The sequence below is a fragment of the Neoarius graeffei genome, chromosome 12, assembly GCF_027579695.1.
Source record: "Neoarius graeffei isolate fNeoGra1 chromosome 12, fNeoGra1.pri, whole genome shotgun sequence".
NCBI classification, from domain to species: Eukaryota; Metazoa; Chordata; class Actinopteri; order Siluriformes; family Ariidae; genus Neoarius; species Neoarius graeffei.
Window position 1 is genome coordinate 23,992,850 of NC_083580.1, and position 25,001 is coordinate 24,017,850.

Genomic DNA, 25,001 nt, shown 5'->3' on the forward strand with positions numbered 1-25,001 from the left:
CACCTGTGAAAGGTATTCCCATGTGATCTCGTTTGGACAGAAAACCTGTTGGTACAGTTAAACGCAGCTAATCTTTATTCTCCGCTTTGACCTATCCAAAATGGCGGCGAGGATGACGTATGATTCTACGCGGAAGGCGGCGTCTTCAATGGTCCGGAATAAAGTGAATGATACACGTTGATGGAATTAATTTGTTGTTTCTCACCTGTGAAAGGTAATCCCATATGATCTCGTTTGGACGGTAAACCTGTTGGTACAGTTAAACGCAGCTAATCTTTATTCTCCGCTTTGACCTCTCCAATATGGCGGCGAGGATGACGTATGATTCTACGCAGAAGGCGGCGTCTTTAATGGTCCGGAATAAATTGGATTAATTTGCTCCTCTACGCCCTTTTTAAGGAATGTATTGTCGGACTTAAATCAACATCTGAAGAGGTGAGATCGCTCCTTTTTTCCCCTATTTTTGCTGGCGGGATTGCACCATTACACAATAAATATTCACAGTGAAAATATTTTGTAAGCGCGTTTCATGAACCAAGTTATAGGATTTGTTGACAACTCGCATCACAATGAGAAGATCATTGGCACTACTGGTGTTAAGAATCAGACCATTTCATAAATGAATATTTTGCTGTAGAGCTGCAGTGTTTGTACAATTGCATGTTTTTGCTTCACTATTACTGTCACTATTCTGCTTCTTGCATTACTACTGTGAACTAACACTGAACATAATAATAATAATAATAATAATATCCAAGCTCGTGTTTCACTCTCACTAGTGCTCTGTAAGGCTTTTTCCTGGTGATATTCGTTACACTTCTACCCGGCGTGAAGCACTCACAGTCATGTGGTTGTGACGTCATCGTAAACAAATCCGTTTTACTCATCCAGACGACTTCACAACGGCAACGTTGCCAGATCTTTCCACTCTGGAACCCGTTCTCAAAAAGATTGCGTGTGCCGTGTGGACGCCAGGCCTAAACGATAAGCAATTGTATCGGAGTCACCTGAATCCGTTGCCGTGTGGACAGGGCCTGAGTTGAAGTTGGTTTGTTGTCAATGTCTCAAATTAGCAAATCTCTGCCAAATGCATCATCACCTATGGGGAAATGGTGAGATGACTCAATCAAGCCTCGAACAGTTGGCGGCAATGGGGAGGAAAAGTAAACTTAAGAAGAACTATAGTGTGCTTGCTGCACAATAAATAAATAAATAAATAAAACAAAACTTCAGAACAATACACTAACAAGAAAATGTTGCTTTATCTGCAAATGTGATTAAAAAAAAAAAAATCCAGTAGATAGCCTGTTGCTTTGTGTCCTATCACACAAACCAAATCACAATACCTAGAAATCACTGTAGAGTAAATTTTAGTGTCATACTGTTTTGTAGTTTTCCTTTTCACTGGGTGTTGCCTCTTCAAGGACTAACGATTTAGAACATTCTATACCGAAACATGTTCATCTTATCATGCTCGTTACGTACGTAGCAGATGCATGTGCAAGACAGCAATTAGAGAAGAACCAATCAGCTTGAGAGCTGATCATGCTCCTGGAGCGTGATCAGGGCATGTATGCAACAGATGTCTCCCTTTTATCTAGTAAAGAGTATATATAGATTTGAGAACAAAGAGGCGGTATGAGTGGTGTGCTGAACCCTCATCACTATGCGTCCGTTTCTGCACTAAACCTTCTTTGACTTGCAAAAGGACGAGACTGGTGTTGGTGTTTGTCATTTTTCCACGACGTCACAATACCAATAAAAATATATATTTTTAAATAGAAAAGCAAATCAAAGCAGTGTATGACAGGACTATGGAGGTGCAATACCTGTAAAATTCTGTTTCCATTGAGAACTGTGCCGTTCTGACTGCCCAGGTCTACCAACATGTAACACTGCTGATCCTGATCAAAGTATACCTCTGCGTGGCACTATAAACACACACACACACACACACACACACACACACACACACACACACACACACACACCAGATTACACCTCTGCATGGATGTGCATACACATAAATGGTTATAAATACATAATGCACAAAATATGCACATAGCATATAACTAGATATGCACCACAGTGAAACTGTATTTAAATAAAATGGATTAAGAAATTGTCTAAAATTTAATATTCAAAAATCACATCCCACATTTATATCATATATGGTTATTGCTGTGTGAAGATGTACCTTACGGAGGAGACAATATTGACAACTGGTTAAATATTTAATTAGGGGTCCAAGCATTAGTAAATTGAGTCAGTTGCATGAGGTGTTTCTTGCGGTGGAATGGTTGCACTCTGATGATCACCACTGGTATATTTTAATAACATATTCAGTATTATGGGCAACGTTCCCACTCCTAAGTCAAATCCCCCTGAACTTTCATAGACTAAAAAAGCTGAATTTCTATGACCTATAATGAACGAAAAAAAGGCTGCCTTTCTGCTGAACAGACAAAAACCAGCCACAGTATTTTAAACCCATCAATTCAATTCAAAACACTTTATTTGTCCCCTAGGGGCAATTTAAAATCAGTCTGCTTGGACCCGTGGGAACAGCATGTGTGAACCATGTTATATATGTATACACACAAGCCACAATTTAGCCTGTCTAATGTAGCAGTAGCCTACCTATCACTACACCACATTAATTTTTTCCCCAATAATATAGATATTTAGGCACTGCTTAAATGCAGAGCTCCCAATGAGTGTATGAGCAAAATATTTGCAAGGGCACAAAATTAACCTCAATAGAATATTATTATTATACCATATGAATCATCAAATTGTGTAGTATAGTGCATTTCACATCAATAAATTGCTGTATTTTCTTGTGACAGTGATACCACTAATGAGATACGTATCACAGTGATGAATACATATTTATTCCTTTCTTTGACACCGCATGCCATGCACCAGAAACAACACCACAACATTTATTATGGTGTGACTCTGCTGGGAGCCTGGTGGACAGCAATGAACCAGCACTTTCACTTTACATCAGCCGCTCCCATTAGGGGTCGCCACAGCAGATCTGTTACACATATTTGATTTGGCAAAGGTTTTACACCAGATGCTCTTCCTGACACAACCCTCCTGAATCTATCTGGGCTTGGGACCAGCACTAAGTATGCACTGTCTTGTACAACCCCAGTGGCTGGGTATTTTACCTAATCTGCATGTCTTTGGACTGTGAGGGAAACTGGAGTACCTGGAGGAAACCCACACAGACACAGGGAGAACATGAAAACTCCACGCAGAAAGGCCCCCATTGGCTGTGGGATTCGAACCCGGAACCTTCTTGCTGTGAGGCGACAGTGCTAACCACTAACCCTAACTTGAATATTTTCGGACATAAGAACTAATATCAATCTGCAGTAAATTATCTAAAATGAAAGAAAGATGCTCATAACTGCTATTGAACTATACAAGAATTATGTTTACACGAATGTACAGAGTATGAAATTGTTCAGGTAATAAAAAAATAAATAAATTTAAAAAAAAAACCACGCACACACACACCATACAATGCAAAGACATGTTGCCCGCTATGAAAAAATTTCTTTCATCAACATTTTCTGTCAAATATGTTGGTAAATAATCCCGTTATTTAAAAAAACCCCAAAACTAAATATAAGCACTGGATAAAAACCCATCTATCTTGTGGAAATAAAGGTACAAATTTTGTTATGGTCAAGTGTTTGAGATACGTTTCCTTGCACTTACGATCGGCTTCCCGATGGTGGTACATGTTTGTCGTACAGTCACAAAAGCCATCAAAAATCATGTCAATGTATTACCATATTCTCTTAAGTATGGAGCGATGCACGCTTTGCATGCAGGGAGCACTGCTACAATTTTCCAGGCCAATCATCCTTTTGATCACCCATAGATCTAGACAGTCCAATATAGATAAAATATTGCAAATAAAACCATAATAAATAGCCTGTATCCACTGATTGTGGACATGTCAACATGTTTATATATCCTTTTCTGCAGCTAACTAAAGTCAAACTAGACTACTCAACCGCTGTTTATTTTACACAGGAAAAAACACAAGTTTGAGAGTTAAGGGGGGGGGGTTTGATGGACTCTCCCGTCATGGTCAAAAGATGAGGGCTTTAGCGGTTTGTAGGTTGGTGTTGGTCTTCATTTCTTAAGCAGTGTCACCTCATATGTGAAAGGAGGTCAATCCTGGACTTGCATACCAGGTTCCAAGTACTGCAGGTGAACTCAAGAGTGGACAGGGGCAATAAGCTGTGGACTTTGTGATGGGCATGCTTTTCCTGGACCTCCCTGCATCTCTGCTCCTCAAAAGATTCTGCTGCATCATGGCATATGAACCTCCAGTTAGTTCGGTCCAAGGCCATGGTCTGTCGATTACTTGGTACTAGCTTACAATTGGGGTATAGGGGGCTCTGGATAGAGGCGACACCTTAGGCACCCTGATAGCTGATCCTGCTATGCAGGATATCAGATGCTCTGGTCCTCATCAGTCTCCTAAACTCTCATGACTGGATCCACGTGCCATACCCCGGGCAATGGTCTCAGCTGGCCAGCCAAACGTCATTGAGGGGGTGATGCCAACACTACATCACTAGGCAGTGGACTTCCCAGTGAAGCCACCGGCTAGGGCGGAGGAAACCTGAGGGTCAACGGCCAAGTGTTCGGGACCAAGGCGTGCCTCAGAAGGAGGAGTCTCGGCTGTGGTCAACAGTTTGGAGAGGAATGGGCCCTGTCAAACTCTTCTGCCCAAGAGACACCATGATGAAGCAAACCGGTGTAAATGGCAGCAGAAAGCGGGGATGACAAAATAAGCGATGGCAGGACAACACAAAAGAGTGGACAGGTCATGACTTTGTAGTGGCACAGAGGCTGGCTGAAAACAGGTCAAGGTGGAGGAAACTGGTTGCAAACTCATGGTGCCCCAACGACCCCAGGTTAAGGGATAGGGTGAGGTGAGGAGCTTGCAATTTTTGTGGTTTTTCTTCAGTGTGTCCTCATACCTCAGCATGAGTCTCCCTGTATTTCTGATGCCACTGCTCAGTTGGCCACTAAATACCATCTTTGGCATCCGGTTGTCATCCATGTGCACCACATGTCCCACCCATTGTAGCTGAGCTTTTACAAGCATGCTGTCAATGCTTGGGATCGCACATCTATTCAGTACTTCAGTATTTGGTATTCTGTCTTGCCATTTGATGTTGCAGATTGAGCATAGGCAGCACAGATGGAAGCTGCTTTATATGGCGGCGATATAAAGTCCAGATCTCACATCCATAGAAAAGTTATGCAAGAACAACTGCTTGATAAACCTGAATTTTAGTGTGCAAGCAGACTCCATATTCTTTCCATAAACAGTGGGTTAGCCTGCCAACTGCTGAGCTTGCCTTTGAGATGTGTTAAGAGATTTCACCATCCACCATGGTGCTGCTTGAGCAAGGGCACAGTTGGGGGTGGTGAAAGTTAGGACTATTCTAAGGGCCCAGCATTGATAAGGGGCCCTCAGAGGACAATATTAATATTACCACCATGTGTAAGTTAATTTAATAAAAATATTTTAATAATTTTGTCTCTTTAAAATGAGCAAATACAACAAACTTCAGGTTTGGTTTTCCATTTTCCACAAAATTATTAAAATAGATCGTCTTCATATTTCACCCCCTCCCTATTCATTACATAGTACAGTCTTATGTAGATGGAGCCAGAGCGTGACACCATGTTAAGTTTGTTGCTTTCCAATCCAGCATTAACGTCAGCTGTGCACAGTAGAAGCAGAATTGACGGTAAACTGACACCACCATGAAGAAGTTGGGCTGCCAGAAATGTAAAGAGAGGCAGCAGAAAGCTGAGAGAGAGGAAAAAGGGCCAACAGTTAGTTACCCAGTTTCTTCCCGAAGAAAGATAGCCTATACATTTACAGTATTCACCGACCTTCCTTTGGTGGCTATTAACCTAACATGCTAATGTTAATGCTAGGGAAGGTGATTAGCGTGGCTTAAAACACTGCTTGGATGATCAAGCTAACAACTTAATTTACAATGCAGTGTCATTTTACTTAAGTAGTTCATAGTTTACCTTTACTGCCACTGAAAATGAAAGGAGTAATGAGTGTCATTTTGGTCTGCAAACAGCTCAGTGGATTTGTAGGTCCACTATATAGCTAGTGTGCCGGCTAGGTTAAGAAGCATGCTAATAACTAGCTTGTTCACTAATGAGGTCTGCCCTCTACATGCACAGATGCAGCCTCAGGATTAGGAAACCCTCCCTCAACCCCCCTCCCATTTCAAGCAGAAGGAGATGAGCAGTATATTGTTGATAATGTATTTACAGAGCAATCTGTGAATAAAGGGCTTTGGGATTAAGGCTCATGCAAACTGATTTTTAGTATTTATGCTGCATTGACCATGTAAGCAGCTAGCTATAGCAAGCAAGTACTATTTTAGATGATAATGTTCATATAGAGTCCAAAGACATGCAGGTTAGGTTAACTGGTGACTCTAAATTGACCGTAGGTGTGAATGTGAGTGTGAATGGTTGTCTGTGTCTATGTGTCAGCCCTGTGATGACCTGGCGACTTGTCCAGGGTGTACCCCGCCTTTCGCCCGTAGTCAGCTGGGATAGGCTCCAGCTTGCCTGCGACCCTGTAGAAGGATAAAGCGGCTAGAGATAATGAGATGAGATGAGATGTTCATATAGACATTCCAATAATGAAATGGACAACTGGCATATGAAATGGACAAAAACTGGCTAAAAAGATTGTTAGATAGTTTGACTTAAGATGTAAAGGGAATAATGCCATTGCCACTTTTAAGATCACCCTTTTAAGATATTTGTTTCCCTTTATGATCAACTAATCTTACTAACCAAGCATGCAGCCCATTCCATCCAAATGTTAGTAATACATATACATCGTTCTCACAACACACTGTCTTAGTACAGATGCGGAATTATGCACAACAAAGCCCATAAGTGACTTTAAAACTGTATGTAGTGTATGTACAGTGGTTATCTACCTCATTTGGAACTGTTTAACATTGAGATACTAAATATTTGAGGTTAAGGGATTTATTCTCTAGCCCTGCGATGACTTGGCGACTTGGGTTGGGGTGGGTGTTTATTATATTCTTTCTAGCGGCACTCCTGTACTTGAGTGTGTGCTGCTCAAATAGCAGAACTTCTGTACGGAGTGGAGAGGTGTGTTGTCAATGGTTACATTAGGATTTTGAGGTGGGCTACCAGGAGATGGTGGATACTCGACTTCAGTCTTCTTAATGCTGATTGTCAGACCAAAAGGCTCTGGCAGCATAGACAAAGTGGTCCACTATTTCTTGGATATCTTCCAGGGAGTTTTCAATGTCATCAGCAACCAGGAAGTCTCTCAGGTGATGTTCCCTGATCTTTGCACTTTCCTTTAAGCATTGTAAGTTGAAGAGGTTGCCATCAGTTCTTAATTGTATCTGCACCCCTTTTACCCCTTTTCCACCAAATCAGTTCCAGGGCTGGTTCAGGGCCAGTGCTGGTGCTGGTTCACAACTCGTTCAACTTGCAAGCCAGCTGATAACCAGTTTGCTTTTCCATAGCTTGCGGTGCTAAGGGAAGCCACGTCATTACGTCGCTGTATACGTCAGTTACGTCGTTGTATACGTCAGTTACGTCGCTATGTTTGCATAAACCTTGGCGCGAATATCGAAGCAAAAACAACACGGAAGAAGAAGAAGCAGTAGCAACAACAACAACAAGAATAATGGATGACTTCGCGTTTGTACAGCTGCTGCCTCTCGTCGCTTAAAAATGGCGATCTTTCGCGGTCTTGTTATTGTTGTTGGTCTTAACAACTCCGCCCCCCCGCTGATGTAAGCAGTTCTTTCCTCTGGCCCAGCAGAGAGTTGGTGCTAGCCTGGAACCGGTTTTTCTGGCCCCAGAGCCAGTTCTTTGTCAGTGGAAACAGAAAACCCGGTTCCAAACTAAGCACTGGCCCCGAACCAGCCCTGGAACTGCTTTGGTGGAAAGGGGGCATTTGTCTAGGTTGTCAAAGGCTATGGATAGCATAGCTGAGAAGTATACTGCAAAGAGTACAGGGGTCATCACACATCCTTGTTTGGTGCCGTTTGCTACTGGGAAGGCATCTGACCCATCGCCACTTTCTAGCACTGTAGCCATCATGGAAGGAGCGTATGATGTGAACTATCTTCTCTGAACAGCCAAACTTCTGTGGTACTCTCCATAGTCCATCACAATTCAAAGTATTGAATGCCTTAGTGAGGTCAACAAAGGCCATGTACAGCGAAGAAAAACAAGAAAAAACAAAGGTTTTTCTCCTTTGCTTTTTCTTCTATCTGCCGCAGTGTGAATATCATGTCTATGGTTCCACGTTCAGTACGAAAGCCACACTGGAATTCTGGGTATACAAGATCAACAAGCCAGCAAATGATCCTTTTCAGGATGACTCGTATCTGGCTCATATTTTCCCTGCTATTGAGAGCAGTGATATGCCACGGTGGTTATCATAGACAGTCTTGTTGCCTTTTCTTTTGTACCGATGAACAATTAAGGCATCTTTGTACTCCTGTGGTACTGTACCATGGTTCCATATCTTGCAGAAGAGGTTGGTGAGCTTCCTGAACATGTGTGCTCCATCCTCACTCACTTCTTCCAGCTTCCACACTTGCGTATGTGGGGTCGCTGCTATGTGGACCCTGTTGATCCACGTTATATTAATTGGAGCAAAGCTTTACGCTGGATGCCCTTCCTGCCAAAACCCTCCCATGTTTGGGCTTGGGAAACAACCATTCACACACACATTCACATCTATGGACAATTTAGTGTAGTCAGTTAACCTAACTGCATGTCTTTGGACTGTGGGGGAAACCGGAGCACCTGGAGGAAACCCATGCAGACACGGGGAGAACACGCAAACTCCATGTATATGCTCCACCATACAGTATTTGTATATTTCAGGTAGAATACCATCCTGTCCTGGTGACTTCCCTGATGAAAGCTGTTTGATAGCTTTGGTAACTTCATCTTGTGAAGAACTCAATATTGAGTCCTCTAGTATTGGATACTGTGGCAGAGAGTCCATGACATTGTCAGTCACTGCTGAGGGGCAGTTGAGGACATTCTAAAAGTGCTCAGCCCACCAGGAAAGTATTTCAGTTTTATCAGTAAGAAGTTTAGTGTCATCTGCAGACAGCATCGGTGTCATACAACATGTTTTGGGCCTGTATACTGCATTTAAACCATCATGAAGAGCTTCTGCATCATGTCTGTCAGCAGCTTCCTGTAGTTCTTTTGCCTTTTGCTCCCACCAGTTGTTCTTCCTTTCTCGTAATTTAGACTGAAGCTTGCTTCTTGCCTGATGGTATCCCATCTTCTCTGTGTGGTCTTTCTTATCTGTTATGTATACTTTGTGGGTATGACCATGATGCGATCACTGATGCCTTTGGGAAGCGAGTCCAGTTTACTGGCTATTGTATTGCAAACCCAATGCCAGACTGCCTAGGTTGGTCTTTGGGTTTACCAATCCAGTTGAAGGTGTAGTCTACATTCACTTCTTCCAGATGCGACTCCTCAGCTAGTCAGGTTTCACTAAGGGCAGCTATGTCAATGTTGTACCTCCCTACTTTCCTGACTATGAGAGCTGTTCTATGCCCTGGCCTCTCATCACTGTCGAGCAGTGTCCTGACATTCCAGGAGCCTAGTATCAGTCTATAAGGCTTTCTGTGATTTCCATGCAAGCTTCAACCGCAGAGGCGGATGACCAGTCAGGTGCAGTTACCTGATAGGTGCAGGAGGGCAGGCTGTGTTTAGGGTTCATATTTAGTCACTCTTCACATGATTTGGGAGAGCAGCACTATACCTAAAGAGGCCTGCTCTGTTGCCCTAAGAGGATACAAACTTCCCATCTACCCTGGTCTGTGAAGAACGACCATCACCCGAAGACCGCCTGTGTGCAAACTCATGACTAAGAACTCTCAGCAGCATCCTCTGCCTGTTCCCATCACCATTTCTTGATTGCCACAGGGCTTGGAATGTACACCATCTGGAAGCTGGTGTGTGCAGAGCCATTCCCACTCTCTTGTACCACAGACAGCAAGAACTATACTGGTGCAGCTAGTGCCACAAGTATAGCAACTGTAGGGGGATGCAGGTTTTGTTTGGAGCTGTCTTTCTCTTAGATGAGTTGCTAAACAGCTGGAGAGTCCCATCTACCCTTAGTGCTCAGTCTTCTCCATTGACCCTAGTAGCGAGTTCTTCTGCACATTGGCTGAGCTGTTATTTACCCATAGCTGTGGGCTGGATTGATGAGTGTCAGGGCGTGTCCACACACCAGTGGGCCATGAGCACTGCAATTCTGGGGCTCCACCCTGCTCCGAGATCTCCTGCAAGTTTGCCTGGGGCTATACCATGGGTGCCACGAGGAGGCATGCAGGAGTCTTGGTAGTGGAGAAGCTGGGTACTGGCAAGAGGTGCTTACATAATTTGCCCTCCATTTTGGCTATATGGCTGCAGCTGAAGCGAGAGAGTAATAGCAAGCTAAAGCTATATTACTCTACACTACAACACTTCGTGACACACCACTAAGGGGTTTAATTACATACATATCCAAGCTGACTAATTCTGACAGTTCATACCTTACTAACTCCCATCTCTGGAATCCTAATGGCATGGTCCATATCCTTCTCCCTACAAATGCAAAGACAATACATGATAAAGTCATACAAAATGATGACTTGCTAAACCACAAACAGCAGGCACACAGGCATGTTACTGACCGGCCGAAAGTGGCAATGCTGTCAGCTGTGAGGATGAAGAGAGTGCCGGGTTCCAGGACAGGAGAGCGAACCACAATCACTCTCACACATGGGGGCCAGCCATCTAGAAAGAAAACAAAGAAGTAAGGCTCATAGGTGGATAGGGCTGAACAATAGTAAAATAGCCACCATAATTTTTTTTTGTCCACATGATTTTATTCAGTTTTTGCAGAGAGTACAAAATAGTATATCAACTTTGCATTACATCAGAGTGTCTGCATTAGAGGGAAAAAAAACCCCAGCATAAATCCCACCCCACATCCCATGTCGGTTGTGGCTACAATAAGCGACTAATTAGTTACATAACAGCATAAAAAAAAAAATATATATATATATATATATATATATATATATATATATATATATATATATACACACACACACACACATATATATATATACACACACATACATATATATATATACACACACATATATATATATATATATATATATATATATATATATATATATATATATATATATATACACACACACACACACACACACACACACACACACACACACAGTGCCTTGAAAAAGTATTCATACCCCTTGAACTTTTTCACATTTTTCCACCTTACAACCACGAACTTAAAAGTTTTTTATTGAGATTTTGTGTGATAGACCAACACAGAGTAGCACATAATTGTGAAGTGAAACGAAAATGATAAATGGTCTTCAAAATTTTAAACAAACAAAAATCTGAAAAATGTGGTGTGCATTAGTATTCAGCCCCCTGTACTCTGATACCTCTAAATACAATCCAGTGCAATCAATTGCCTTCAGAAGTCATCTAATTAGTTAATAGAGTCCTACTGTGTGTAATTTACTCAGCATAAATACACTTGTTCTGTGAAGGCCTCAGTGGTTTGTTAGAGAACACTGAAGAACAAACAGCATCATGAAGACCAAAGAACTCACCAGACAGGTCAGGGATAAAGTTCTGGAGAAGTTTAAAGCAGGGTTAGGTGATAAAAAAATATCCCAAGCTCTGAACATCTCAAGAAGCACTGTTCAATCCATCATTCAAAAATGGAAAAAATATGGCACAACTGCAAACCTACCAAGACATGGCCGTCCACCTAAACTGACAGAGCGAGCAAGGAGAGCACTGGTCAGAGAAGCAGCCAAGAGGCCCATGATCACTCTGGAGGAGCTGCAGAAATCCACAGCTCAGGTGGGAGAATCTGCACAGGACAACTATAAGTCGTACACTCCACAAATCTGGCCTTTTTGGAAGAGTGGCAAGAAGAAAGCCATTGTTGAAAGACAGGCATAAGAAGCCATGTAGGGGACACAGCAAACATGTGGAAGAAGGTGCTTTGGTCAGATGAGACCAAAGTTGAACTTTTTGGCCTAAATGCAAAGTGCTATGTGTGACGGAAAACTAACACTGCTCATCACCCTGCACACACCATCCCCACTGTGAAACATGGTGGTGGCAGCATCATGCTATGGGGATGCTTTTCTTCAGCAGGGACAGGGAAGCTGGTCAGAGTTGATGGGAAGATGGATGGAGCTAAATACAGGGCAATCCTGGAAGAAAACCTGTTGGAGGCTGCAAAAGACTTGAGACTGGGAAGGAGATTCACCTTCCAGCAAGACAATGACCCTAAACATACAGCCAGAGCTACAATGGAATGGTTTAGATCAAAGAGTATTCATGTGTTAGAATGGCCCAGTCAAAGTCCAGACCTAAATCCCATTGAGCATCTGTGGCAAGACTTGAAAATTGCTGTTCACAGACGCTCTCCATCCAATCTGGCTGAGCTTGAGCTATTTTGCAAAGAAGAATGGGCAAAAATTTCAGTGTCTAGATGTGCAAAGCTGGTAGAGACATACCACAAAAGACTTGCAGCTGTAATTGCAGCAAAAGGTGGCTCTACAAAGTATTGACACAGGGGGGCTGAATACTAATGCACATCACATTTTTCAGATTTTTATTTGTTTAAAATTTTGAAGACCATTTATCATTTTCGTTTCACTTCACAATTATGTGCTACTCTGTGTTGGTCTATCACATAAAATCTCATTAAAAACTTTTAAGTTTGTGGTTGTAAGGTGGAAAAATGTGAAAAAGTTCAAGGGGTATGAATACTTTTTCAAGGCACTGTATATGAATGAATGAATGAATGAATGAATGAATGAATGAATGTGAAATAAGATGAAATAAAGTAAATGAATAGCCAGGGGGGTTGTCCTCTCTCTCTCTCTAGCAGCTAATTATTTTAAGAAGTGTCTTCAGCATCATCAGCAATAAGAGTTAGATTATTGCTAATATAGGCTAGCAGGGGGCCCCAGGTTTTATGAAACGATGTCAGAGATCCCTTCTGTGAGAACCTTAACTTCTCTAACTGCAGAAATCGTAAGATTTCACATATCCAGTTGTGAGTTGGGGGAGAAACATGTTTCCATTTGAGAAGAATGGTACGCCTGACCAGCATGGTAGTGAAGGCAATGACACGCTGTATAGTAATGGGCAAATTTTTGGTCGGAGGGAGACCAAAAACAGCAGTCAAGGGGTTCAGTTCTAAATAAAGTCGTTAAGTGTTCTGAGGCCCTTATCTGACCATATGCGAAAAGTAGGGTCAGAGCAGGAGGGGAGGAATGCATGATTATTCAAAATTGGAGCAAGAATTGACACCCTATGTAAGCCGTGCTGCTTCCTGAATTGGATCCAAATTTTAATTGTATTGGTGACGACCGGGTTAGGTGAGATCCTATGGGCACTTACGGGCAGCTGTGAGCAAATCACAGAACGCAGAGAACAGGAAGAGGATGACATTTCAGTGTGAGTCCAGGGTGAACAAGTGTCTGTACATTCACAGCGGACCCAGTTTATTAATGTTGCAGGCCCAAAAGTAATGACGAAAATTTGGCAATGCTAGTCCCCCTTCAGATTTAGATAGTTGAAGAATCTGTTTCTTAATACGGGCTGGTTTGCTATGCCAAATGAACGCGTTAAGTTGTTGGTCGAGATTAGCGAAAAAAAGACTTATTGAGACAGATTGGGATGTGTTGGAAAAAAATACAGAAATTTCAGAAGGATAACCATCTTAATAAGATTGACTCGGCCTGCAAGGAATAGGGGGAGGGCAGCTCATCTGGACAAGTCTGACTTATATTTATCTAGTAATGGCTGAAAGTTCTTAAGAAAGAGATCCCTGAAGGAGCTGGTAATAAACACCCCCAAATATCTGAATCCCTCCTCAGCTATTTTAAAGGGGAATGTGGATTGTGGACGTGACCTCGCCAAATCGTTAACAAAAAATAGTTCACTTTTCTGAACGTTCAAATTTATACCTTGATAGGCACCCAAGAACGAAAGAAACAAAAGTTTAACCCAATAAATAAAATTAGAATCAAAGCCAAATTTCTCTAAAGTAAAAAACAAAAAGCCCCACTCCACCCTATCGAAGGCTTTCTCCGCGTCAAGCGCCACTACGATTTCAGTGTTGGACGCATGTGAGAACATGATGTTCAATAGCCTTCTGGTGTTAAAAAAAATGGATGTCTCCCTAGCATGAAGCCTTTCGGGTCCAATGAAATTATGGATTACGTCACGCTTTGGAGGCAGAGGGAGAGAACCTTGGCCAGAATCTTACAATCCACGTTTAAAAGCGAGACTGGTCTATAGCTACTATAGGAGGTAGGATCCCTGTCCTTCTTCAGAAGCAATGAAATGGATGCCGGCCTTCAGTAAAGGAATCATTGAACATTCTCACTAGTATGGAGGCTAATAACATCAAGTATGCCTTATAAAATTCAACTGTAAAACCATTGAGAACAGGAGACTTCCTGTTTTGCATAGCATTGATTAGCCACTGTCATTTGATTATGTCTGGTTATTTCCAAGTACGCACAAAGGTGTTGCAATGTCATCTGAAAACATGTGAGACTGCCTACATATTTATACTTGAACGTGCCCACTACGTGGAATAGAACATGAAAAACTAAATGAAAATTTCTCTGTAGAAAGAATGGATAGAAGATGCTTCAGACCTTACACTGCCAGGAATAATAATAATAATAATAATAATGATAATAATAATAATGATAATAATAATGCCAAGTAATATCCAGCTGCAGCCAAAAACAGCAACACTTAAGCTGGGCCAAAAGAAACCTCAACAGAATATAACTTCTGAAATGGTCACATCACTAATGTGGACTGGTGCTGCTTTGAGTGACTAATCTGGAACTTGTCCATTATAAAAAGCCAGTTCCTAGCGTAAAGTGCATATTCTGGACCAATTTCATTTTTTTTTTTATATGAAAGTATGTCCCTTTACACACTCATCCAGAAAGGTAATTTTGCACAAGGCCATCTGTCTACAGCAGAAAAAAATAAAATAACAAAACGCGTCTGGAAAATCCCAAGGGAGTCTGGAGCCAGATTCGTGACGTTACCTGCAGAAGCGCCAGCAGGCTGCGTGAGCTTGCGCGGTTTCAGTGCACAGCCTGTGTAGACCAAGCGCTCCCATTTCTCTTATTGTCCGGTCTTTTGGAAAACGAGGAGTACTAATCTCATCAAGATTGGTGTTGCTACACCCTCCTACGATACATCTGTTAACCATTTTAATAATTACGTGAGAACGTTGAAGAAACTTGCAGAAAACCACCAGGTCGTTTTCTCATAAACAAACCAGCGCTGACGTAGGATTCAGAGGGAGGCGTCCTGCACGCGACGTCATGAAAATCAATGTTTCCCGGGAAATCCAAATGCCAAGTTTTTTCAGAGGCGGACCGATTCGCCTCAAACAGCTTGATTTCAACTGAATTTTTCTGGTATTGTGCAAGGTAAAAAAATTGCAGAGAATGCAGAATGTTACAGATATTTGACCAAAGTTTAATATAAAATAGGAGAATTACAATGATCTTGCTCCTGAATTTACCCGTGATATGCACTTTAAGTTTGAACATTAAATTGATGCTGATCATGAACTAACTGGTGACTCCAGAAAAGCTCATGTTATATTCATGACAACCATTAGGGTCTGAAGAAAATATTGTGAACTTATATATTACAACCATAAAATCAGTGGTCCTGGGACTAAAGCAGTTAGAGTATTAATGCTTACAAACTTGCTCATCTCCACACTCAGAATAAGGAGGAGAAAAACAAGCCTTGTCAGTGGAATAGAGTATTGACCTCACCTTCCATTAGTTGTATGTCCCTCTCTGGGCTGTATGAAACTGGAGAGGTAACTGGATGAGGAGACAGGGATGCTGACGATGATGATGGTGAAGGATACATCTTTGCCCTGGACTGCAAGATCTCTCCTTCTTCTGGCTCACTTTCGCTGTCCATATTAGCAGAGTGTGAGCTCCAATCCCTGTGCAAGTGTGACTGCCTCTGATTCTTCCTGTCTTCAGAACTTTTCCTGTTCTGTCTACGCGTCCTGCTCCTCGAACGTGACCGGCGCGTCTTGCTCCTCGAACGTGACCGGCGCGTCCTGCTCCTCGAACGTGACCGGCGCGTCCTGCTCCTCGAACGTGACCGGCGCGTCCTGCTCCTCGAACGTGACCGGCGCGTCCTGCTCCTCGAACGTGACCGGCGCGTCCTGCTCCTTGAACGTGACCGGCGCGTCCTGCTCCGCGAACGTTGCCCTTTTCGCCGTGTGACTGTCTCACCCCTCTTTCGGATGTTGTGCTCCTCCTGATCCTTTACAGGTTTGGGCCTCTCCTTCACCCCAACATGGTACTATTAGTTAGGAGACATTCAACCAATTAGGACAGAACTGGGAGATTTTCATTTGGGGAGGTCAACAGAATGGGGTAGGTAGTGGTCAAGAGATTCAAGTTCACTTAAGCCATTTAAGTTCAAAGGGTATGTCAGATAATGTACGAGAAAGTTATCTGTATGCTCAAGTAGGAGCTTGATTATCAAAGACAAATTTTCATGAGCATCAGTCTTTCAGTTTAGCATGTAGCATAGCTACCACCAGAGGGCTCAATGATTTCTAAGACAAATATACAAAAGCATAGGGCTACAACAACTAAATCAACAAAATCAATTTAAAAAAAAATAGCTGGCAACAAACGGCATTCTCGATTAATTTAACTGTGGTATGGAACACACTATGCTGTGTGCTACATCATTTAAAAAAACACATTTGATTGAAATGATAGAGGACAGAAAAACTCTTTACAGGACCCTGCAATCAATGAAGAAATTATTTTCCTGAGTTCAAACCTTTTACCATGCTAAACAGCCTAAGTAGTGGTCGTTTTTCCACATACCAGGAAATATTTTGGGGCATGTTAAATATTTATTTGTTTATTATAATTTATTTCTTTCAATTCCTTGTGTACACAGCAAATGATAGCAAGTACAAATATCTTGAATATAAGCAAATTCAACTAATATTTCTCTTTATGAGATTTAATAATTCATAGTTAAATGTATCACTTCATAGTATAAGAGTGCAGGTACTAGACTGGCTTGCCTGCAGTCCAGACCTGTCTCCATTCAAAATTTGCAGCACATTATGAAGCGTAAAATACATCAACGGAGACCCTGGACTGTTGAGCAACTGAAGTCATATATCAAGCAAGAATGGGAAAGAATTTCATGTTCAAAACATCAACAATTAGTGTCCTCAGTTCCCAAACGCTTACCGAGTGCTGTTAAAAGAAAAAGTGATGCAACACAGTGGTAAACATGCGCCTGTACCAACTTTTTTGGAACATGTTGCAGGCATCAAATTCAGAATGAGTGTAAATTTACAAAAAAGTTTATCAGTTTGAACATTAAATATGTTGTCTTTGTATTGTATTCAATTGAATATCGGTCGAAAAGGATTTGCAAATCATTGTATCCTGTTTTTAATTTGTGTTACAGCGTCCCAACTTTTATAAGAATGGGTGTTGTATTACTTATTCGGTCTCTTCATACACAATTTTAGAAAAGATTGGTTACAAATTTTGAAAAACTTGAAAATATTGAAGAATTTGGTAAATCATGAAAACCTAAGCCCTGCTATTGCTGTAAGAAATTCATTATAGAATGTTGTTCAGGCCAACAAGTTCATTCATTCATTTTCGATACCACTTATCCATTGCGGGTCGCAGGGAAGCTGGAGCCAATCCCAACTGACATCGGGTGAGAGGTGGGGTACAGTACATCCTGGACGGACAGGCCAACAAGTTAATATGCTTACTTTAGTCTATGGTGTTTTGTTTTTTAAAACAAATCTGCAGTTATAATGAAATTAGGAAATGTTAAGATACAAACCATTTAAATATATTTATTTCAACATGGGGTTGTCAGTGGAAATTTTAAGACATAAAAAAGCAAGCACAATATATACAAGATCAACTGTGAGCTACTGCTCACTTACATATCCCCCCCCCCTTTATATCAGAGCGCAAGCAATCAAAGGAATAAGACACTTATTATGAATGCTGACTTCAACAAATAATTAACCCTGAAACAAGTAAGTAAAGAGCAGTGTTCTCCCCAGGTATTTCAAATAGCATTCTGGTAAACTGTCATTTTGAAATAGCATTTTGCTTCTTGAAATAGCGTCAAAATCCACCCTATATGTTTCGTAAATACATTCAGTTGGTAAACAGGAAGTCAATGTGTGACAGACCTGAAAACGGTACACACAGTATAGAACCCCAAGCTGAAGCTCAGTACTAAATATCAAGCAGTTGTGATTTGTGGTTGCTGAGAAAAGTGTTACAAAAATTTTGTAAATTCACCCTATATGTCTCGTAAATACATTCAGTCGGTAAACAGGAAGTTGATGTGCGACAGACCTGAAAATGGTATACACGGTATAAAACCCCAAGCTGAAGTTTGGTACCAAGTGGCTATGATTTGTGGTTGCTGAGAAAAAGGGTGTTTCGGACGGACAGAGATACGGACGGATGGACAGAGGTAAACCAGTATACCCCCCTCCTTCGGAACGGGGGTATAAAAAAAATAATAAATCTGCTCATACACACTTGGACTCATACATCCCTGGACTGCATTCATGGCTGTGCTGCAATCATAAGGGGATCCACTTTTAACACTAAAGTTGGCTGCACACTGGCCAGACAATACCCAACTAACCCCAGCGTTCTAAAGTTGGCAGATATTGGTAGCAGTCTTGGTAGCCACACTGCTCAGACAGTAACTGACAATACAGACTTTTGTTGCCTGCTTTCCCTTATTTATGTTTTTGCCTTAGGATAGGAACATTTAAGTAACTTTTAATCACTAATGTTAATGTTGTACCCAAATATGATTTAACATTACACATGTCTCAGGTTTAATGTTGTGAATCATTAGTTACGTCAGCTCAGCCTAACATTTGCAACTGAGATTCTCCCCTCCAAAGACTTCCAGTCAAAAGAATCTCAATGGCAAACGTTATGTTGAGCTGACGTAACTAATGATTCACAACGGTAAACAGGAAGTTGATGTGCGACAGACCTGAAAATGGTACGTTACCTGAAACATTCGTAATGTCAAATCATATTTAGGTACAACGGTGTTAACATCAACAACACTGCTACCTATCCAGCAGATTACTCACCAGATGTCTCCAGTTCCTCAACAATATACTGTACTGCGTTAATCTTGCTATCACAGTTTGAAAATGCCCGAGTCCTTATATTGTAACATTGGGGTTTCTCTTCCCACAACTCAATCAGGTGTTCTTCACATTTCTGGGTCCATAAACCAACTATTTTGAACATAAAACCTAAGACCAAGGTGAGTAAAGGACAGCTAGCAAACCTGACATCAAAGAAAATCATGCATGCTGATGGTTTGTCTGCGAGTATAGCCTCAGCTGTCAAGGTTACCCAAAATGTTGCAGTTTGTTGGAACCAAATCCAACTGGACATGTCAAACCAGGGCTCAACATTAAGCACTGCCTGATTGCCTGGGGCAAGTGAAACATGCATTTGGGCAAGTGGGATATGTCCCCGACATGCCCGACCAGGCAAGTTGGAATGAGCATATATCACGATCTAATACCACAAAAATTAGGCTTTCTGATCTTTTATTTCAGCTCCTAAAAGCGTCTCTCACTACGTATTTGCCATTATGTCTTGGCTGTTTTCTTAGTCTTGGTTTCATTTACTGCTTTGCAAGTTATTTTATATACCCCCGCTGTTGTAGTATGGTACGCGTACTGTTTATAGACCCCTTGTGCATGACGTCACACATCACGTGATAATTACAGCTGGGGTCAGACAGACCCCAATCTGTCTTCAATATGGTTAATTCTTGTGTTGTTTTTGCTTGTTCAAACAGAGAAATGGATAAAAGGCATTACCGTCTCCCCGCTATCAAGAAATATGTTAACAAATAGAAGCAAATGCTTCAAGAACAATGAGGAAATGAGTGGTTAAAGAATAGGACGAGAGGAGCTCAGCCTGAAAACTCCAGAGAAATTCCCGATCGTATTTAAAATGCATTTTACAAAAACAGAAAGTCGGAAGTGAGTATGGAAGAGTTTGCTTAAGAATCTCATTTTATTTTTTTTCTGCTCACATTAGACTTAGCTCCTTCATGAAAGCATTTGATTTTCTAATACCCCTTTTCCACCAAATCAGTTCCAGGGCTGGTTCGGGGCCAGTGCTGGTGCACAACTCGTTCAACTTGCAAACCAGCTGAGAACCAGTTTGCTTTTCCATAGCTCGGGGTGCTAAGGGGAGCCACGTCATTACGTCACTGTATACGTCAGTTACGTCGCTGCGTTTGCATAAACCTTGGCGCGAACATCGAAGCAACAACAACACGGAGAAGAAGAAAAAGAAGCAGCAACAACAACAATTAAAGCCGCAAGCGGCCTCGACGGGCCCTCGCGCCAGCGGCCAAGGGGGGCGGGGGCATGCGTCCCCGCGAAATACCTTCCACAGCTTCTTTGGCAAGAGACATTACTCCCACAATGGTGACAAAGCACAGAATTGGACACAGAGTACACGGTGCGCTGAGATGTTGTCATGGACAGAACATTTTATGCCATGGCTTCCCAACCAAATTAATGTATTTACCTCATCAGTCACCAAGCTAAAGCTACATAGGATTGTCTTCAGTTAGACATCTATTAGTCTGTATGTAACGCTACAACACTTGCTCCCGACTGCCTACCCATTCCCCACAAGTCATGTGTGTTTAAGGCAACCAAAACAACATACTCCTGGTGCCTCATGATTGTAAACACCTCTCCTGCAACTGCTACAGCGCAATGAGCGCCCCCAGTGGTCCACAAGTCATGTGTGTTTAAGGCAACCAAAACAACATACTCCTGGTGCCTCATGATTGTAAACACATCTCCTGCAACTGCTACAGCGCAATGAGCGCCCCCAGTGGTGAAAGTTCACCAAATTTGGTATACATGTCAAGGGACCTATGAAGAGTTGTATTGTAAAGTTTGATCAAGTTTGACCAATCAGAAGCCGAGATATAAATTGTTGCCTGAATACAGCGCCCCCAGTGGCAAAAGTTCACAAAATTTGGCACATATGTCAGGTGACCTGTTAAGAGTGTGCGTATCAAGTTTGATCAAGATTGAGAAAATAGAAGAAGAGATATTGATTTTTGAAGAATAAATTTTTTGGTTTCTCCCATGTCAGTAGGTGGCGCTATGCTGCACATGAGCGATTATGAGTTGGGAAAAAAAAGTGTCTACAACAGCAACGTACTATCACAAGGTTGTGGTGTGAAGGAGAAGCATTATGGAATTATTTACCAAAAACCTGTTTTGGAGCAATTGCGTTGGCCAAAAACAGCGCCCCCCATGGACGAAAATTCCCAAAATGAGGTGTACATGACATGGGAGGTAGTAAGAGGGTGGCCGTGAAGTTTGACCAAATTTGAGGAAAGATTGGATTTTTTGCCCAAAAATAGCGCCCCCAGTGGCGAAATATGACAGAAATTGGGTAACATGTCAGATGCCCAATGAGTGATTTGCATGTGAAGTATGAGCAGTTTTGAGCAATTTGAAGATATGTTATGAATTTTTAAGCATGTAAAATTTTGCATTGAAAATTGATTGACGTATAACTTCTGAACGGTTTATTCTACGTGAAACGTATTTAGGAACTTTTGTCAGCCATGTCTGTAGATGATGTGTATCAATTTTGGTGACATTCCTATGAACGGTCTAGGAGGGGGTGCGCCGTTTTCGTGGCCATGCATTTCGCACAAAAGTGAAATTACCTCACTTCCTGTTGGGCGTGGCTAATGCATTGGCATTACTTTTTTGTCCGGCTTAGTGAGATACATATGCGTACCAAATGGCATGCCACTACTACAAACTACATGGCAACCAGGCACCTTAATGCGGGAGGCCAAAATCACAATGAGTTAGGGGGCGCTATAGAGGCCCTGAGGCCCGGCTGGATCTGGGCTTCTGGTTCTCAGTAGCGGTGGGAGTCTAAGAAAAAGGAACCAAATTTCGTGCGATGTCGACCATGGCAAGCGCCCCAAAAAGGGTCTTGTAAAGAGTTTGCTTGCCAAGTTTGACAAATCAGAAGCTGCAATATCATTTCTGCCATAACCAGCACCCCCAGGGGCGAAAGTGCACAAAATTTGGCGTACATGTCAGGTGACCTATGAAGAGTTTGCGTATGAAGTTTGATGACAATTGAGTAAACAGAAAATGAGATATAGATTTTTGAAGAATAAATTTTTTGGTTTTTCCCATGTCAGTAGGTGGCGCTATGCTGTACATGAGTGATTATGAGATGGAAAAATAAGTGTCCACAACAGCAACGCACTATCACAAGGTAGTGGTGTAAAGGAAAAGCATTATGGAATAATTTACCAAAAACCCGTTTTGGAGAAATTGCGTCGGCCAAAAACAGCGCCCCCCATGGACGAAAATTCCCAAAATGTGGTATACATGACATGGGAGGTAGTAAGAGGGTGGCCGTGAAGTTTGACCAAATTTGAGGAAAGATTGGATTTTTTGCCCAAAAATAGCGCCCCCAGTGGCGAAATATCACAGAAATTGGGTAACATGTCAGAAGCCCAATGAGTGATTAGCGTGTGAAGTATGAGCAGTGTTGAGCAATTAGAAGATTTGTTATGAATTTTTTAGCATGTAAAATTTTGAAGTGAAAATTGATTGACGTATAACTTCTGAACGGTTAATGCAACGTGAAACGTATTTAGGAACTTTTGTCAGCCATGTCTGTAGATGATGTGTATCAATTTTGGTGACATTCCTATGAACGGTCTAGGAGGAGTTGCGCCGTCTTCGTGGCCATGCATTTCACACAAAAGTGAAATTACCTCACTTCCTGTTGGGCGTGGCTAATGCATTGGTATTACATTTTTGTCCGGCTTAGTGAGATACATATGCATACCAAATGGCATGCCACTACTACAAACTATATGGCAACCAGGCACCTTAATGCGGGAGGCCAAAATCACAACGACTTAGGGGGCGCTATAGAGGCCCTGAGCCCCGGCCAAGTGTGGGCTTCTGGTTCTGAGTAGCGGTGGCAATTCTCGGAAGTGGCGCCAAATTTCGCGCGTTTTCGCCCATGGCAAGCGCCCCGAAAATGGCCCAACAGCGGAGAAAAATAAAGAAGAAGAATAATTAAAGCCGCAAGCGGCCTCGACGGGCCCTCGCGCCAGCGGCCAAGGGGGGCGGGGGCATGCGTCCCCGCGAAATACCTTCCACAGCTTCTTTGGCAAGAGACATTACTCCCACAATGGTGACAAAGCACAGAATTGGACACAGAGTACACGGTGCGCTGAGATGTTGTCATGGACAGAACATTTTATGCCATGGCTTCCCAACCAAATTAATGTATTTACCTCATCAGTCACCAAGCTATAGCTACATAGGATTGTCTTCTGTTAGACATCTATTAGTCTGTATGTAACGCTACAACACTTGCTCCCGACTGCCTACCCATTCCCCACAAGTCATGTGTGTTTAAGGCAACCAAAACAACATACTCCTGGTGCCTCATGATTGTAAACACCTCTCCTGCAACTGCTACAGTGCAATGAGCGCCCCCAGTGGTCCACAAGTCATGTGTGTTTAAGGCAACCAAAACAACATACTCCTGGTGCCTCATGAATGTAAACACCTCTCCTGCAACTGCTACAGCGCAATGAGCGCCCCCAGTGGTGAAAGTTCACCAAATTTGGTATACATGTCAAGGGACCAATGAAGAGTTGTTTTGTAAAGTTTGATCAAGTTTGACCAATCAGAAGCCGAGATATAAATTGTTGCCTGAAAACAGCGCCCCCAGTGGCAAAAGTTCACAAAATTTGGCATATATGTCAGGTGACCTGTTCAGAGTGTGCGTATCAAGTTTGATCAAGATTGAGAAAATAGAAGATGAGATATTGATTTTTGAAGAATAAATTTTTTGGTTTCTCCCATGTCAGTAGGTGGCGCTATGCTACAACACTTGCTCCCGACTGCCTACCCATTCCCCACAAGTCATGTGTGTTTAAGGCAACCAAAACAACATACTCCTGGTGCCTCATGATTGTAAACACCTCTCCTGCAACTGCTACAGCGCAATGAGCGCCCCCAGTGGTGAAAGTTCACCAAATTTGGTATACATGTCAAGGGACCTATGAAGAGTTGTTTTGTAAAGTTTGATCAAGTTTGACCAATCAGAAGCCGAGATATAAATTGTTGCCTGAAAACAGCGCCCCCAGTGGCAAAAGTTCACAAAATTTGGCACATATGTCAGGTGACCTGTTAAGAGTGTGTGTATCAAGTTTGATCAAGATTGAGAAAATAGAAGATGAGATATTGATTTTTGAAGAATAAATTTTTTGGTTTCACCCATGTCAGTAGGTGGTGCTATGCTGCACATGAGCGATTATGAGTTGGAAAAATAAGTGTCTACAACAGCAACGTACTATCACAAGGTAGTGGTGTGAAGGAGAAGCATTATGGAATTATTTACCAAAAACCTGTTTTGGAGAAATTGCGTTGGCCAAAAACAGCGCCCCCCATGGACGAAAATTCCCAAAATGAGGTGTACATGACATGGGAGGTAGTAAGAGGGTGGCCGTGAAGTTTGACCAAATTTGAGGAAAGATTGGATTTTTTGCCCAAAAATAGCGCCCCCAGTGGCGAAATATCACAGAAATTGGGTAACATGTCAGATGCCCAATGAGTGATTTGCGTGTGAAGTATGAGCAGTTCTGAGCAATTTGAAGATATGTTATGAATTCTTAAGCATGTA

General features: G+C 42.1%; 1 protein-coding gene across 2 annotated transcripts in view; it reads right to left on the reverse strand.

Moving 5' to 3' along the window:
• aggf1 (angiogenic factor with G patch and FHA domains 1) overlaps positions 1-25,001 on the reverse strand; it is a 56,258-nt gene that overhangs the window by 16,638 nt on the left and 14,619 nt on the right. For both annotated transcript variants that reach the window (XM_060935714.1, XM_060935715.1), the window contains exons 7-10: positions 15,987-16,533; positions 10,788-10,890; positions 10,647-10,698; positions 1,830-1,931 (exon numbers count right to left, since the gene is read on the reverse strand). In XM_060935714.1, the coding sequence (XP_060791697.1) occupies positions 1,830-1,931; positions 10,647-10,698; positions 10,788-10,890; positions 15,987-16,533 (804 nt within the window). The remainder of the gene's footprint in view (positions 1-1,829; positions 1,932-10,646; positions 10,699-10,787; positions 10,891-15,986; positions 16,534-25,001) is intronic.